This window comes from Eriocheir sinensis, chromosome 52, assembly GCF_024679095.1.
Source record: "Eriocheir sinensis breed Jianghai 21 chromosome 52, ASM2467909v1, whole genome shotgun sequence".
Lineage (NCBI taxonomy): Eukaryota > Metazoa > Arthropoda > Malacostraca > Decapoda > Varunidae > Eriocheir > Eriocheir sinensis.
Window position 1 is genome coordinate 3,395,329 of NC_066560.1, and position 18,207 is coordinate 3,413,535.

Consider the following 18,207-nt stretch of genomic DNA (forward strand, 5'->3'; position numbering starts at 1 on the left):
ACATTTGAGAGTAATAGTGGAGATAATGCATGGGGAGATAGATTCCTAAGATTGATGATGGAAAATCTTATGATACAAAGAGTGAATGAACATACAAGATATAGAAGTGACGATGAACCGGCAAGACTGGACCTAGTACTAACAAAAGGAATATACATCAAGGATGAACTAAGGTATGGATGTCCACTGGGCAAGAGTGATCATGTAACCATAGAGATTGATACAGAAGTGGAGGTTACTAAAGAGGACGAATCTTACAAATCAAACAGGCTAAACTATATTAAGACAGACATGGAAAACCTTTGGAAGTTTTACGAGAAAGTGGAATGGGATGAGTTACTGAGAAAAAATAAAGTACAAGAAAAGTATGATATCTTTATGGAAGCCTATAACACTGGTGTCAAAAAATATGTACCAGATATAGACCCAAAGTTAAGGGTAGGAAGGACTGGTTTAATGCCAAATGTGCAAATGCAAAAGAAAAAAGGGACAAAGCATGGAAAAGACTAAAAAGAAGGAAGAATCAAAGAAACAAAGAAGACTTCAGAATGGCGAGAAATGAATATGTGAAAATAAGGAAAGAAGAAGAAAAGGGATATGAGAAGGATATTGTGGAAAAATGCAAAGAACAGCCCAAGTTGTTTTACAGATTTATAAATGGGAAGACTAAACCGAAAGAAACAATAGAAAGACTGAGAGACGGGAATGTGGAAGTCAATGACCCTAAAGGTATGGCAGAGTTATTAAATAGAAAATTCCAGCAAGTCTTTACCAAAGAAACAATCTTTATTGAGCCACAAGAGAATAAAATAGAAGTTCATATGGAAGAGATTATGGTAAACAAAGAAGAGATCTATAAATTACTGGGAGAACTAGAAGAGGGAAAAGCAGTAGGACTGGATGGAGTTTCTGGGTATATTTTAAAAAAATGTAGAGATGAATTAATTGTTCCAATATACGACATCATAAGATGCTCAGTAGCAACAGGTACAGTGCCCAATGAGTGGAGAAGGGCTGAAGTGGTCCCCATATATAAAAGTGGAAGGAAAGATGAACCTTCAAACTACAGACCCATATCCCTGACAAGTGTTTTGTGCAAAATATGTGAGAAAATAATAAAGAAGCAGTGGACTAAATTTCTAGAAGAGCATAAGTTAATTACCAGCAAACAATATGGATTTCAAAAGGGCCGATCATGTGTTACAAACTTACTCAGTTTTTACTCAAGAGTGACAGACAGAACACAGGAAAGGGATGGATGGGTTGATTGTATTTATCTAGATTTGAAAAAGGCCTTTGACAAAGTTCCACATACAAGACTATTATGGAAACTGGAAAATAAAGGAGGATTGAAAGGAAATATGAAAAAATGGATGGCAAGCTACCTAATGGGAAGGAGATGAGAACTGTGGTCAAGGACATAAAATCAGAATGGAGAAATGTAGAAAGCGGAGTACCACAGGGTTCAGTATTAGCACCGATAATCTTCCTGGTATATGTAAATGACATGGCTGAAGGAGTTAATAGCTACATAAACCTGTTTGCTGACGACGCTAAATTACAAAAACATATAAGAAACAAAGAAGATTGTGAAATATTGCAAGAAGACCTATACAAAATTTGGAAATGGAGTATGGATTGGGAGATGGAATTTAATGTGAAAAAATGTCATGTTATGGAAATGGGTAAAAGTGAAACAAGACCAATCTGGATATACAAAATGGGAAATGGTGAAACATTAAAAAAAGTGCATGAAGAGAGAGATCTGGGAGTAGTGATGAGGGATGATAATCAACCAGAGTCATATAAATCGGATCTTTAGAGACACATATAACTTGGTGAGAAATATTGGAGTAGCATTTAACTACATGAACAAGGACATGATGAGAAGGCTAATCACTATCATGATTAGACCAAAATTAGAATATGCAGAGGTAGTGTGGTCCCCCCATAAGAAGAAGCATATAAAGAAACTAGAAAGAATACAGAGGATGGCATCAAAAATGGTCCGAGTTGGAGGGATTAATATACGAGGAAAGATTAAAGGAAATGAACTTAACAACACTGGAACAAAGAAGAGAAAGGGGAGACCTAATCCAAATTTATAAATTATTAAACAAAATAGATGTAGTAGACAATGAAGAACTGCTACTAACAGAAGGAAACATAAGCAGAAATACAAGAGGACACAATAAAAAATTGAGAAAGGGGAGATGCTTGAGAGACACAAAGAAGTATAGCTTCCCGCAAAGAAATGTAGAGGTTTGGAACAGTCTGAGCGAGGATATAGTATCAGCGAGGAGTGTGCAAAGCTTTAAAGATAAGTTGGATAAATGCAGACACGGAGACGGGACCACACGAGCATAATGCCCAGGCCCTGTAAAACTACAACTAGGTAAATACAACTAGGTAAATACACACACCTTGCAGAAATTTCATGTAGAAATCACTTCTCTCTTCACTTGTCCCTCTACTTGTATGCACCACCGTTAAGCCTTTCCTCCCCTTTCACAGCCGAGTACATCATTATGCAGTTTGGCCGTGTGGCGGAGGACGTGTTCACCATGGACTACCGTTACCCCATGTGTGCTCTCCAGGCCTTTGGGATTGCCCTCTCCTCCTTTGACTCCAAACTTGCATGCGAATAGTGCTGTGAGTGTAGCTAATGTGTGTGTGTGTGTGTGTGTGTGTGTGTGTCTTTCTGTCTTGGGAGGAGATAGCTACACTATGTAGAGTCCTATCTAGTTGCAAAGAAAGGGAATGGAGGCCAGTTGAGAAAAGAGCTATGGTTTTGAGAAAAGAAGACATATTTAGGATAAGGAACATGAGTGGGTTGTATTTGACAGAGTTGTTAGTAAATGTGTGTCTTTCTGTGCAGTGGAGATGGCTTTAGCTTTCTGATTAGGCAGAATTAAAGAGACTTAAAAGATGAAGGGGAACCTGACAAAGGCAAAGAAAGATGAGAAAATATAATGAAAAAAGATTGGTTTCTACTCTTTTTTTGGGTTTTGAGTTTTATATTGATGGTAAAAATGATAGAAACCTCGTAGATAATTTACAGTGGGGCCTTGCAACTAGCATTTTTCTAACTAGCGATATCAAGTCTAGCGATAGGATAGAAACAGTCCCGAGTTTCATCACTAACGATCAAAGCCTCGGACCTAGCGAAAATATTTCCATTGGTTGGGAGTAATGAGTGGGCAAGTTGCTTCAAGATGGCGCAAGGAGACATTATGTGGGGAGCTGTGCATGAAAGGTGGGGACCTGCTCTCTGAGTTCCATTGATTCGCTGGTTATGCAACATGGGGGTGGCAGCAGGGCGCACTCTGAGTAAGTTGATGCATTCCGAACTTCTTTATTCAATAGAAAGCACATTCAAAGTACTTAATGGGGAGTTTTGTTCCCATTGCCTATTAGTAGTTATGTTTATATATGAATATAAATTTAGTAATTAAAACTAGGTGAAATAGAGCAAAAAAATTGACTTCTGAAAAGTTACAGTCTGTTTTTAATTTTTACTATTTAGAGTTTACTCTTAAACTAGCAGTTTCAGAACTAGTGATGTTTTTAGTCTTTTCCTATCACTAGATACAGGGCCCCACTGTAATTTGAAATGACTGAAAAAGAAGGCATTCTGAGAAGTTGAAGAGAAAAATACACACCTAGATGAGATGTTGTGGGCTGAGAGGTGTCAAAAATGAATGTTCCAGGATCAGAAGTTAGATCTTTTCTTCACCTGTAACTCTTCATGCCTTGTCCTGGATCCTCAAAAACAGATGATATGGTTCTTGTATGTTTGTATTTACTCTTAAGGAGCTTTGTGCCATTTTTGTGGAGTTGGGAATGTTTTGTTAGTGCTCTACTAGAACAAAGATGGTGCACTGTTCTGTCTATAGACTGAAAATGTCAATCAGTCTGTCTGTCTGTTTGCCTGTATGTCTGTCTGCCAGGATGTCTCACTCACCTGCTAATTAACACAAGGTGAAACACTATTAATATATGCCCCTGGTACTACCTGAGTCATGAGGTGTGTGTATATGTTTGCATTAAGTGTTTCCTTTGGTAATGTCACTGCTTTGATTTGTTAACATTCCATGACAGGAAGTTTATCACTCTTGGCAGCCCTTGCCACATGTACTTCAAGTTTTTAGATGTGTTCTTTTTTCGTTTTTAGTCCTCCAGTTGTACAAAAGACGAATAGACAGCGAACTGAGGAACACTTGTCCACTTTCTCGTTTTTGTTGAGATCAGACTGACACAAAAAATATACTTATGGATGGAAGAGGAGAAAATGTACAGTGATTTCTCATATTCTTTATACTACTTAAATAATACAATGTGACATCAATTTAAAAACATTAAGGGTATTCTGTTTTTAATATTTTACTTTTAATACAATTTAATGAATTGTAAATATGCTGTGTCTTAAAACTGCATATATATATATATATATATATATATATATATATATATATATATATATATATATATATATATATATATATATATATATATATATATATATATATATATATATATGAACATGTAATTATAATTATTCTTACATATCTGGCACACCTCATCATCAACCAAGCTTCACAACACATTCCAGTCAGGCTTAGACTTTCATTGATTAATTTATGTATATTTAGTTGTTGCTGCAAGCATATACGTTGTTAGTTTACTGAATGTTCTTTAGTAGAGAAAGTTTCATAAACTTTATTGACAAGCTTGGTGCCATAAGATGGTCATTCACCATAGCCTGATCACACACTAGACTTGCAATTACCAGCCAGTAACTTCCTCAAACAAGCTTGGAGCTGAAGTTGCAGATTTTTTGGTACAGCTGGAACCTCACATCACACTGACACACACCCGAGAGGCGGACCACAACCCCAGACTTACACTCAATACCCATTCACTGCTGGGTGGAGAGGGAGTGTGGATTAAAGGAGACTGCCCATCTGTTTCCACTCCATCTGGGAACCGAGCCTGGGACCAAGTTGTGACCCAACCGTGCTAACTACTGTGTGTGTGTGTGTGTGTGTGTGTGTTTACCTAGTTGTGGTTTATGGGAAAGGACCTATGCTCGTACTTCCCTATCTCTATGTCTACTATAATCCAACTTGGCCTTAAATTCATGAATCACATTTTTCCAGGGCACTCCAGGGCTCCACCACTCTTTGTGGAAAGCTATTCTTCTTAATGTCTCTTCTACAGGCTTCCTTTTTCATCTTCCTTCCATGACCTCTTGATTCTCTTGTATCCCATGTTATTAGACCTTCCTTGTCCACTTTATCCATCCCGTGCAGCACCCTGTACACCACAATCAGATCTCCTCTCTCCTTCCTCTGTTCCAGTGTTGGTAAGCTCAACCACTTCAATCTCTCTTCATATGTTAAATCTCTTAGTCCTGGAACCAATTTTATTGCTGCCCTCTGAATCCTCTACTTTCCTTATATTTGACTTTGTACTCAGTGACCATACTGGTACTGATGCTGCGTATTCCACCCTTGGACTTATCATGGTTACAATCAGTTTCTTCATCATTACCTCATCCAAATATTGAAAAGCAACTTTAAAGATTCTCACCAGATTGTGTGTCTCACCTGCAATTCTATTTTGTGTTTCTATGGCAACAAATTATCCAATACAGTTACTCCCAGGTCCTTTTTCATTAATGCTTTCTTATTGTTTTCATTTCCCATTGTGTACCTGAAATTCTCTTTTTGCTTTTCTGAATTCCATCACACTGCACTTTCTGATGTTAAATTCCATTTACCATCTATGACTCAACTCCCATATCCTGTCCAGGTCCTGTTGAAGTGCTTGACAATGCCCTTCACTTCTGATCTTCCTAAGAAACTTGGCATCATCAGCAAACAAACTCATGTAACTGTTCACTCCCACCGTCATTTCATTGATAAAAATTGCATACATTACTGGAGGCAACAATGCATTTCTTCTTTTCAGCAGCATCTCACACTAACCCATCGTTCTCTTTAATCAGACTGACCCAGCACTTTCTCCATTTTCACATTATATACGTGTTCAAGCTGCACTTACTTGAGATGGGACAGTACTAATGCATCCGTCCAAGCCCACAACTACATCCTAGGCTTGTAGGCTGTGAGTAAGCCCGTATCCTCTCCAAAAATCCAGAGGCACTCACTCTCATGTCCATTCCACTTGGTGGCCACTCTGTGTGTGTGTGTGTGTGTGTGTTTGTTTGTTTGTTTGGTCTTTCACTATGCCTTCTTTTTGTGTTGTTCTTCATTCCTTAATTTTCTGTTTGTAACATTCCAATCACATTCTGTAGACTTTCTTCTAGTGCCATATAGAGAAAACAATATTGTAGAGCATTTTAGTTCTCCATACTTTTAAGCTCATTTGGCTATTTGTTTACATTAGACTGGGAGTTGTAAATATCATTACTATACCATACTGCTCTGGGCTGCAGAATCCAGAAAGGTGGGAATTGAGTCTGCCGGCTTGATGCCTTCAATGAATTTAGATGATAGTTTTTTTTCTCATTTAACTTTTATCCTCTGTGAGGATATAAGGCTAATTCTAATTCCACTGGCATTTAAACTATTTTCAGATCCTGCTTACATCATTGTACACAGATAGAGGTTTAGTAAAATCAGCAAATACCTTCATATGTACAATTACATCTATATTTTTTAAATAGAAAGAGCTGCAGTGCATAAGTGGCTCTCAGAATATTACAGTTTCAGTGTTCAGCCATGATACTCTAGAATGCAGGGCCAGAGTAACTCAATCAAGCAGGCCATGACCTAGGGCCGTGTGCCCATTACAAAATTACAGAAATGTTAATAATGCAGCCCCAAAGACCTTAATTTTCAAACACTTTATATGATCAGGCCCTTGGCTCCAATAATAATAATAATCTGTTTAGACTATCTCCCTCCAGTGAAGTGCCAGGATTTCCTGTGGTCTAAAGCTCTTATCATAAACAGACAGGATATAGTAATGGCTTAGGGCCCTACAAACTCTTCATCCACCTCTGCTAGAATGCTTTGTTGCCAGAAATTTCCAATTAGCAGTTGCTTAAGTCTGGAATCAGAAGCCAGCCACTGCACTTCATAGGTAGCTAACTTTGTAGCTGTGGCGCAATTTAGTGTTTTATATCCATACCTCAACTCCCTCAAAACTTGTTTTTACCACTGATGGAGAAAGAGCCAAAAATCTTTTTCTTTTCTGTCCAGCAAGGAAGTAGTAATGGTCTTTACTTGTTGTTTATTCTTGTTTAAAATATTTGTTTAATATTGAAATTATTTATTTGTTTATTTTATTTTATATTATTTTATTTATTTATTTATTTATTTATTTATTTATTTATTTATTTATTTATTTATTTATTTTTTTGTAAGTGGTAAAGACATATTGTATGAAAATAGCCCCACATCACAGCATCATTGCAATGGTCGTGAGGCATCACCACCAGGATATGTTCCAGAAAGTTGATGGTGGTAATGTGGGAGGGGGGTGAGCATGGTGAGTGAGGCCGGTGGTGTGTGGTGAGGCCTGGCAGCTGGTTGTTTGGTTGTTTCTTGACTGTTCAGGGGCCTCATGCCACGTTGTTGGTGCACACTAACTACAAGAACTGTGAATGCCTGACTTGCTGCCCACATCAGTGCACATATCACTTGTATGACTTGTTCATTCTTCTCATGGTAAAGGCAAACATGACAAGCACATCTTTATCTGTGACAAATATGTATTTGTATGAGTTTAGCAGCTGTGTATGAAATGTTAATCAGGTATGTCATATAGATAAGAAAATGTACACTCATTCATTTATCTATAAATGTCAGGAATGGTTCTCAAAATACTGGCCATGTTTGGACAAAAGATACGGACACACTGTATTTCCATACTATACTGTGTGAATTATGCCTGAGTGGTCCTCAGATTTACAGCTTTACTTCTGAGTGCAGATGCCTAATGCAATCATACACTGTTTGTGTACTTTCAATTCCATGAACATATTTTTCATACCACACCATGATGCACACGAGCATCATTTATGTATGTTGCCTTACATAACATCAAGGTATGGTGCATTATTTGAGGCATAGTATTCATTCTTGTTTTGGAGACTAAGAAAATGTACATAATTTTTATCTTGTTCAGACTGTTAGCTTTATTGTTTCAATTTGTTTATGCTCTTAGGACCTGCTGCCTGACAAAGTCTGATGCAAATTATCTGGTATAGGTAGTGAATGATGTATTGATGTTACATTTAGACATGTGTGAGTGTGTGTGTGTGTGTGTGTGTGTGTTCCCTGGGTAGAGGGAGACATAACTGTCTTCATTTCCTATAGTATATTAATGCAATAAGTCACATACACACATCTCCCATGCTGCACCACTGTGCAAAAGAATAATTTACTCTATAGAAAGGATTACAGCAACAAATTTCTCCTACAGCTCCAAGTGCATCAGAGCTGTTATTCAGAAGGCACTGTTCAGCTTTGTCTTAAGGAGACATTATTTTAGAGTAAAACTGGTGTACTTATTCAAGTTGACACAGGCTTCCAGTTTCCATCAAGGCTCACAAAGCCTAAGAAGCATGAGTGACCCTGGACAAAATCAATAGTTGGAAATAAGCTGCAACACATGGTATTGTTTTGGCATCACTGAATTTGCTCTAATTTCATAAAGCATGTGAGATAATCTTTGTGGGAGAGGAGAGTCAGAAGGCACCTTGGAAGAGCCATGACACTGTGTTAAGCCTTAGTAATGAATATCTGTTTGCTGCAGCCAGTGACTTGACTTGAATGCTGCCATAACTACCAACAGTTTGACATCTAGCACGCACCCACTAAAGGCCTCAAAGGCAGAGCATTGCCGTCATTCCTTCATTCCCTGGCCTGTGTGCAAGGGGCAGACTGTTCTCCCATGCTGAAGGTGATGTTGTGGATACACACAAGAGTATCAGTGCAGGGACTGCCTCTAAGATTACTGTGACTTTAAAGTATATTAACGATATATTTTTAATTATATGTATTAGGGAGCCCTATTAATTTACACATAAATGCTGGAGTTGAATAATTTACAAATACCACTTTGTTGGTGATTTTTTGTCATTCATGTATGCAAAGTATTTTTTTTGGTGCAATATGGTTTTCTTATATATTTTCTATATTCCAATGAAATCTCTCTTCACTATCACTTAAGATTTTGTGTTGAAAGTATCATGATTTCCATTTATCTTGTATATTCACTGTACATAAGACTGAAACATGTTTTGGAGCATTACTTTGTGCAACAAGGAGTAGTGTGCCTGTGTGTGTGTGTGTGTGTGTGTGTGTGCACTTGGTGTATAGAGGCAAGTGTTAGGTGATGTTCTCTACTCTTGGAAGGGAAAGTAATTTCACTTTTATGTCCGTCCCTTTTGTGACTTACAAACTGTAGCTCTAACCTGACCTCTCTTCCTGCAAAGCCCACCATCACCTTAAAGAAGACACTTAAGAAGGAATACTGAGAAAGATTTAAAAAAAGTCATCGGAAGTACAGAGTGTAGGAGAAAGCAGTGATGTTATGTATCACAGATGTTTTGTTCTATAACCATCAAAGATTTTATCGCATGCATATTTAAGTGCTGATCTGTTTTTCAGCAGCCAAAGGCTTTCATGCAACTGCAGGAACTCAGTTTCTACCTGGTATAAATTCTTTGTGCCTGTCCTTGCACTTAGAGTATGGAATGCATCAAGGACAATATGAGTACATTAAACAAGACATATTTGCTGGCAAATAATGTTTCTGCTTGAACATAAGTAATTAGTCACTTATTCTCTTATGTACAGAAACTTTGCTGTTGTTATGAGTTCTGTACTATAAAATATTTATACACATAAATGTTATGCATATTTGAAAGCATGCTAGTCGCCACAGCATACTAAGTTCTAACAAGCATTAAAACATTTTTTATATATATTTAGAGGCATAGTAAGGTTATAAGTAAGTCCCACAGATATTCATTATATATTGAAAATAACCACTGAGTTGAAGCTACTTTGTGTGCTATGCATAGGTCTTGAGTCACGAATGCAGGGCTCCACAAAGTGGCAGTTACTGTACGTGAATGGCCACAACACCCACATGGAGGTAACTGTTTAGGAGGAGCATTAGCAAAGTGGTGACAGTGACTGGAAGTCACTTTGCCACACTCACTGGGCCAAACAATTTTACCCAGGGATATGTTGGCTGGTGAAACTGAAGAGGACATAAAGCAAGCATTCCCTAACTGGTTCTACAAAAAAAAATAATAATAATAATAATAATGAAGTTTTGGAGGATGTAGAAAATCAGCAGTTTTATTATTTTTTTATTTTTTTATCCGATGCAATCAGATGTTACTTGCATCTCTATTTATCTTTCACACGGCGAAATGTAATATGTTTCTCAGGCACAAAAGTCCATGTACAATTAAGTCTTGCATTTAGTTTAGTCACACTAATTTGGCAGCAAGAGAACAAGTAGCCTACCCCTTGTAGATAGTTGTATTGTTTGCACAGACATCATACTAATTTTTGTTTCATCCCGTCACCCCACCAATGCTGAAGGATCCTTTTGCTTCTTATAAGGATAAGGTAATACATTAAACTGATGATGATGGACAGTGACAAAGAAGCAGCAGCATCACTACTGTGTGTCAGCTGACTGGTGTCTGAGCTGGGGCAGTGAGTGTGTGGCTGGAGTGTCCCATGAGTCCCTTCACCACAGGCAGATGGTGATGGCCAGTCACCCAAGATTCTTGGTGAAGCTGGTGAGATGTTACAAAGAGTAAACACAAGTCTAGTGAATCTTAGAGGTTTGCTTGTTTCTCATTCTATTTTCTCTGTATTTATTTTTGTGTTTCTGAAACAGTATGTGTTTATTGAATGTTGCATTAAATCAAATATAAATATCTTTTATATAAAATATTTAAGTTGCAATATAAAATTCTAAGATATTCCAGTTAACATATATTATCCAAAGGCATATACGTATACAAGAAATAATATTTTTGTGTGATCTTTATACCTGTTAACACTTTGTGTTGCTTTTTAAGTCTTTCTCACAGGTCTTCCTTTGTATCCTCCTGTTTTCCGGATTTCAAGCAAGAATGTTTTCAAATAACTCACCATTGTATTGTCTCTTTATCTTCTGTCAGCCCCAGTTCAGACTTTACACCCTTGTCCTCTCCCTCCTTCCTTTCTTCCTACTTCTCTTTTTCAGTGATATCTGCTGCTTGTTTGTCCAATTCTTGGCTTTGTGTTCTTAAATTTTTGTATGCTGTAGTAAATTGTTCTGATTTTTTTTTTTTTTTTCCCCCAAGATCTGTCTTTGTACATTTTTTCAGAGCTGGGATTCTGTAGAAAAAATCTACCACCGGTATCGGTAGTCGGTAGCGAGCCGCGTCCAATCGGTATCGGTAGATCGGTAGATTTTTCAGAAATCTACCGATCGGTATAGATTCGGTATCGGTAGATTAAAAAACTATAATTATATAATAAAAAAATGCTTTTAAAGGCCCATAACACACTTTTTAAGTTATTTCTCTCTTATTTCGGTTAACTTAAGAATAGAAGTAAAGTAGAGTCTTTTAATACCTTTTTTAAGTTCAAAAATACATAACTTATTTAATAAATGAATTTCTCCCTCAAAAAATAAACATCAAACTGAAAAAAAGTTAAATTTAAACAAACTAGACAATACAGCATTATTTATTAACTTTCACAAAATAAATTTCTTCCCAACACAAAAAAAAATTACAACTGAAGCAGTCTTGAGCCTCCTACTCCAGGTCGGTGTCGGCGCCCTTCTTGAGGTCCTCCTTGAGGAATGTCTTGAACTGCTCGCTGTTGCCCTTCAACATCACCAACTGCTCAAAGTTGTTGGCAGTCAGGGAGGACCTCTTGGGGCGGAGGATGTTGCCGGCGGTGCTGAACAACCTCTCAGCGGCAGCGGAACTGGGCAGGGAGGTGTTGTATTTGACAAACAACTTCACCCAGGCGTCGCGGTGGCCGGCAGGAAACTGCTCCTTCCTGACGACGTGGTCCCTGGTCCTGGCCCAGTTGATGACCTCCAGCTTGATGGCCTCCTCCAGCGTAGATTTGTTGGCTGGGGTGGACTTAAAAACACTGCCACTTAAAACACTAGGCGATGAGGCTGAGCACGTTGTCGAGAGCGTAGGAGCTAGAGCGTAGGTGTAGGCTACTCGCGTCGGCAGGCCAAACAAGAGTGGGGCTCCCGCCAAAACTTTTGGCGGGAGCGAGAATCTGCTAGGTCGTGGCTGCCTCTGATTGGCTGAGAACGCCCAGAACGGCCGGTGATTGGCTAAGCGTGATGACGTCAAAGTAATACCTGGAATTTCCTGCTAACTGCTTCCCATAGATGCGCTCGAACGTGTTGAAACTTGTCCGTTTCATTTTGCCGGGGTCGTCTTAACAAAAAAGTCCCGCGCTCGCTTTTTCAATCTACCGATACCGATTGACTGCCAATCATGCGATCGGTAGCGGTATTCGGTAGTTTCTTCAAAATACCGAATGATCGGTATCGGTAGCAGTAATCTACCGCCGGTAGTACCGATCCCAAATGTCAATCGGTAGTCCCAGCTCTGCATTTTTTCTATTTTATTAACGAATCATTATTTTCCTATCCCTATTCTCTCGTTCAGTGAACTCCAGCTCAACCTCCCTCTCAGTACTTGTTTACTTTTTGAAGCACCTCAGCACCATCTCCCCATATTATTCCATAAAGTTTCCACTTTCCTAACACCCCCCTCAGTGGCTGGTTATCTCCGTCCTGTATGAACATTAGGGCACTGCCATCCCTTTCCAGATGCACTTTTTATGTTCGTATTTATTTATTTATTTATGTCCATTCATTATCATTTTCATATTTTTCTAGCCTTGGTTTCCTTTGTGAATTGCGTCATATTTCTTCTTTGCTTATTTATACTTCTAAATAGCTATATTGCTTCACTATTTCTACAATACCATTACCTAGTACCCACAGTCCATCTTTTAGTAGGATATAGGACTCCATCATTTTGCATTTTCTGCTGCTAAAACTTACCTCTCACTCCTTTCCATACTCATAATCTGAAGTAACTTCTCCATATCCTCCTTAACATTTTTATGCAAATACATCATTTGCATATCCTGAATGGGCTAACCTTCCAGTTTCTACTACTCCTTCTACTTCTGCCTGTCTTATTTTGGTGACTAGCTCTTCCACATGTATGTTGAAAAATATAGGTAGCATTAAAAATCCTTGCCTCTCCACTATTGTTAGTTATTCAATTTGTTTTACATTCCCTATCTTGAATTTCATAGTGTTATCTGTGCGCAGTTCTTTCACTACTCATAAGATTATTCATTTATTCCTATGTGCTTTGGTTCCTCTAGTAATTAATTTCAGTTTATCAAGTCATATGCCTTTTATAGCATTTATCTATAAAGTCTCAGTACATTTTTTTCTGTTTATCCTTTTGTCAGTCAGTTCCTTTCTTATATATATATATATATATATATATATATATATATATATATATATATATATATATATATATATATATATATATATATATATATATAATGTATAATTTATTCCATGCCACTTCTTCCCTTTCTTAAGCCATTCTATCCTCTGAACACACCTTGTTATGCACATTTTAAGATTTTTTTTCATTTATCATTCCAAACATTATATTTTAGATGTTTATAATACTTACTGCTCAATAGCTTCCTATCTCTGTCTTCTCTTATGAATTAATTCCTTTCTGCATTTTCTCCAATCCAGTGGCACTAGCTCATTTAAATACCTCGAAGAATAATCCATATAAAGTGTGTTCTTGAGATTCTCTCCTTGCTTTATAATTCTTACCCTACATCATTGCATTTTGCAGCCTTCATTATTTTGTTCAAAGGTGGGCATTCTGCAATTTAAGTCTGCTAATCAATAATCCGCTAATAGCGGATTAACAAAAAAAAATGTGAAATGGCATTAGTGGAAAATCTGAAAAATTAACGGATTTGCAGTTAGCAGAATGCCAGAATTATAGTCTGCTACCACAAACTTTAAAAAAACGCCAACAATGAAATTTCTGGAAAATTCAAGAATATTCTTGAAAATGTGGAGAAACGTCTAGATTAGGGTGGCCAGACGTCCCTTATTTTCCGGGACAGTCCCGGATTTTAATGGTTCGTTCTGGAAATGTAAGGTAATTTTATTGGAAATTATGTTTTTAACTGCCAATAAAGGGATAGCGGACTAAAAATGGTTAGTGGACTGTCGTGGACATTATTAGTGAACAAAAAAAATATTAGCATTAGCGGTTTTGCGATAGCGGATCGGCGAAGCTGGAAAATTTGCGGATTAGTGATTATCGGAATGCCCAACAAAGCGAAATAGCGAATTGCCCAACCCACTTCTTCGGTATTTCAACTTTTTTTATTTTTTTTTTATTTTATTACGTTGCGGCCTATTGCGCCGTTAGACTTTTTCACCAGTGGGGCCTGATGGTCGGCCCAGCCCATTGTGGCGCAGGCGAGTGTTTATAGTAGCACCATCTTGTTTTGGCTCATACTGTCCCCCAGAGCTCATCTTTGGGCCTCTCTTTGGAGAGGTATTCTAGAGTCCGGGTTGGTAGGTGGTCTTCAGGGCAGCATGTTGGAAGGTTTAGGCCACTCGGCGGTGACTGAAAAATCCCAGCTGTGTAGCGGCCAGGATTCGAACCCGCGTCCCTCCTAGCTGGATCTCCCGGACGCGGCGCTGGCAAGCTAACCACTCAGCCACTGCCTCCCCTGTTGCTACTGCATCAAACCTGTTACGCGTTGTATGGTTTCCTCTTTAATTCATTGAATTATTTTCTGACTAAAGTCTGTTTTAGTCTTTCTAATCTTCCCTCCATTCTCTGGTTCTCCTTTGCTTCCTCTCAGTCTGGTTTTCTCATAACCTATTTATCTTCAGTTTTCTTTTAACCTCCTCCACCTGTCTCCTCTTTTTCCTTCCTTAGGTAATGACGTGTTTATGACCTCTGTTCTGTCTTTCCCCATCTTGATATCTTTCATTGCTCTCAGTCTCCTTCCTTTTGTGAACAACCTATTTGATCGTTGCATGCCACTAGACTTTTAAGTTTAACCAGTCATCTAGCTTTCTCTGAGAGTTTACTTTTTATCAATTCCATTTTCCTATTTCATTTTCCTTCATCAATCGTCTCATGTTTAATCTTACATTTTTCTTGATGTACCCACTATCATATGAAATGTCTTTCCTGATACACCCAATATTATATGATCTGATTTTTTTTTTTTTTCTACGTTCAGAAATTGTGCCCTGTTTGCCCACCGTTTCTCTGATGTGTGTGGTCTCACAGATTTTACGCCATTTCCTTTCCTAATTGTAAAATGTTACACTTCTCCGTTCTCTATAATCAAATTTCCTGTTCTGTAAAGTGTAGGAGCGTTTCCCTGTTTCTATTAACTATATACTTCATTGTTAAGTCTGTATGGCTACTAAAATCTACCATAATCAATCATTTATCATCAACAATTTCTCGCCTCGACAGGATCTAGTACTGTTTCCTATGTCCTCTCTTTTCTGCTCCTTCCACTCCCATATATACAACTGAAATCCACAATGTTTTCTGCCTGTTAACTTATAATATCTTCTTTCCAAGTGTGCGCCATCTAGTTGAATCCTTCGTATTGTAGCGCTTTGACCTTTTAGTACGTTTAAAGACTCCTAAGTCCTCTTTCTTTTCGTCCATCATTCACCTTCTTCCTATTCATACCGGATCCTCCTCCTTGTCAACGAAAATTTCCATGGCAGCCTGTCTCAACTAACTCTGTGTCCTAATTCTCGCCCTCCTCTATTAACAATCACTATTTATCTTCGTTCCATCCCCTTGTGTTAATAAAGCGTACATACGTTATCCTATTTTCCATCATTAGTTGTTTGTAACAAATCATTTCTTTTATCTCTTCTCATTCCTCTTGATGGCAGGTAGCATGATTTATAAGTCCTTTAAAAACTGTCAGATAAATCATGATAAAGCACAGATGTATTTAGTTAGTTAAGAATTTGACGGGAATGATCACAAACACTGTAAAGGTTTTTGAAAGGAACTTGTGGAGTGTGTTGGAACGAGATGATTTTGTCCAGTTAAGATGTCAAGTAAGACTTTTGTACTCCGCAGCAGCACAGTGTGGGCTATGCCTGTTGTTTATGCCTCGTGGCTGTACAGGGCTGAGGGAGACGGGGTAACTCTCACATATCCCTGTTTTCCATCCATCCCTCAAGAGTGTTGGAGGGACAGAAGGAGGCGTTGTGAGGGATGGAGGAGTCAAAGGCAGAGGGAGGGGAGAAAGAAGTGAAGAAAACGAAGGGATGGAGTGCTAGAAATGAGTATTTGAAAGGATTTAGGCAAGAAAGCGTAGATGTTGTGTTCAAATGATGAAAGGGTGTACGCAAAGGGAAATTGGGTTACCAGCTTACAGAGGTGCTGCCGAGGAGTACAAAGGTGCCTCGGTGGCCGGCTACTCACGAGCCCTCAAGAGTATGTTCTGTACTTGCAAGACTAATGTAACGAGACGACCCGTTTGATAACAATTATATTCATCCTCTCATTGCTTGTCTTGTTATTTTCATATAATACGGATAAACACACACTAAATGTAAATATTAATGAATAAAAACGCCAAAAAACTTAGGTTCCACGTTTTATTATGTTTTTGGTGGCTTTACCCTCGGCATTCATGTCTTGTGCGTAAATAAGGTTGAGTAACACAAGCACACAGTGAAACGAACGGATCGAATCAGTGAAACGAATAAGATGAAATTTTATACATCATATTAGGAAGTTAGCTACTGCTATTGCTACTAATAAAACTACAATATATAGAACTAGTACGACCACTTACTACAACCACTGCTTCTTTATTCTGGTGCATTTTGTTCTTACCTGGTTCACGTCACTGATTCGACCCATCACTCGGTCCACTGATCGAAACACTGAGCGGCCACAAGTCGTCCGCGGCCCGCCAGTCGCCCCACAGCCGGCCTCGTTTCCGCGCTACCGCGGCACCTCCTCGCCCTGCGCTGCTCGTCTTTCTGACGCAGGTAAGTCATTCATTCATTCAAGATTTACCCCCATAATAGGGGGACAGGGCCTTTGGCCAAAAGGCGGCCCTGTAAGGGGGAGCGGTAATACTTTAAAAGAAGTCCGCCTCCCCCTTCGCCACTCCAGCCCCCCCCTACCCCCCAAGACAAGCCTGGGGAACTGTGGAGAACCGGTTTTTTTTTTTTTGGGGGGGGGGGAAGCCAAAATCACAGAGAAATGGGCTTCCAAAATTTCCCTAGAAAAATTCCCTGGTCTCGAAAGTAAGGAAAGTCCCAACTTTATAACCTAACAGCCCCCCTCAACCCCCTGCTAACCAAGGGGGGCGCACCCCCCACATGGATGATGCGCCGGAAAATCTTTTTTTTTTTTTTTCGGTGGGGAGCATATTTAAACTATTCCAACCGAACTTTACAACCTGCTAACGATGGGGCTTCGCACCCTCGACCCCCCCCCCCCCCGCTTCCAAAATTTCCCTAAAAAAAATCCCTAAATTAGGGAAAATTCTCTACAGGGTGGGTCCAGAAGCAGCCCCTATGGTTAGGAAAGGGGTCAGTGAGAAGCCCTCGTTAGCAGGTCGAAGTTCGGTTGGATAGTTTATATGCTCCCACAAAAATTCCGGCGCATCATACATGTAAGGGGGGGGTCCAGAGGGGGCGCAGCCCCCCTTGGTTAGCAGGGGGGTGAGGGGGGCTGTTAGGTTATAAAGTTGGGACTTTCCTTACTTTCGAGACTAGGGAATTTTCCTTCATTTAGGGATTTTTCGAGGGAAAATTTGGAAGCCCATTTTTCAGCGATTTTGGCTTCACCCCCCAAACCCCGGTTCCCCACAGTTCCCCAGGCTTGTCTTGGGGAGTAGGGGGGCGGACTTCTTATAAAGTATCACCGGGGGAGCAAGCAATGCAAGCTCGTTACGGGTGTGGGGATACCTCCGCCGCCGCCACAGACACGTCACACGAGTAGCAGCCGTCGAGCAGCGACGGAGGCACGGGCTCTCCGGGCAGGCGCCCAGTAGACAGTACTAGACACACGTAGCGGTGCACGGGCGAGCAGCCGACCAGTCGACTTGACTG

General features: G+C 39.2%; 1 protein-coding gene and 1 long non-coding RNA gene across 2 annotated transcripts in view; one reads left to right on the forward strand and one right to left on the reverse strand.

Annotated features, from left to right (window-relative positions):
• Nucleotides 1–4,429, forward strand: part of LOC126982904 (tubby protein homolog) — a 36,813-nt gene extending 32,384 nt beyond the window's left edge. Inside the window, exon 7 of the mRNA XM_050835185.1 lies at nucleotides 2,515–4,429. Within this exon, the coding sequence (XP_050691142.1) occupies nucleotides 2,515–2,648 (134 nt within the window). The 3' untranslated portion in view covers nucleotides 2,649–4,429. The remainder of the gene's footprint in view (nucleotides 1–2,514) is intronic.
• Nucleotides 4,430–4,568: 139 nt separating this feature from the next.
• On the reverse strand, nucleotides 4,569–18,201 carry LOC126982906 (uncharacterized). Its single transcript, XR_007735395.1, has 3 exons — nucleotides 18,021–18,201; nucleotides 16,979–17,127; nucleotides 4,569–11,288 (listed from the first exon to the last, which is right to left on the reverse strand). It is a non-coding gene; the product is annotated as an uncharacterized LOC126982906 (long non-coding RNA).
• Between the last annotated feature and the right edge of the window lie 6 nt (nucleotides 18,202–18,207).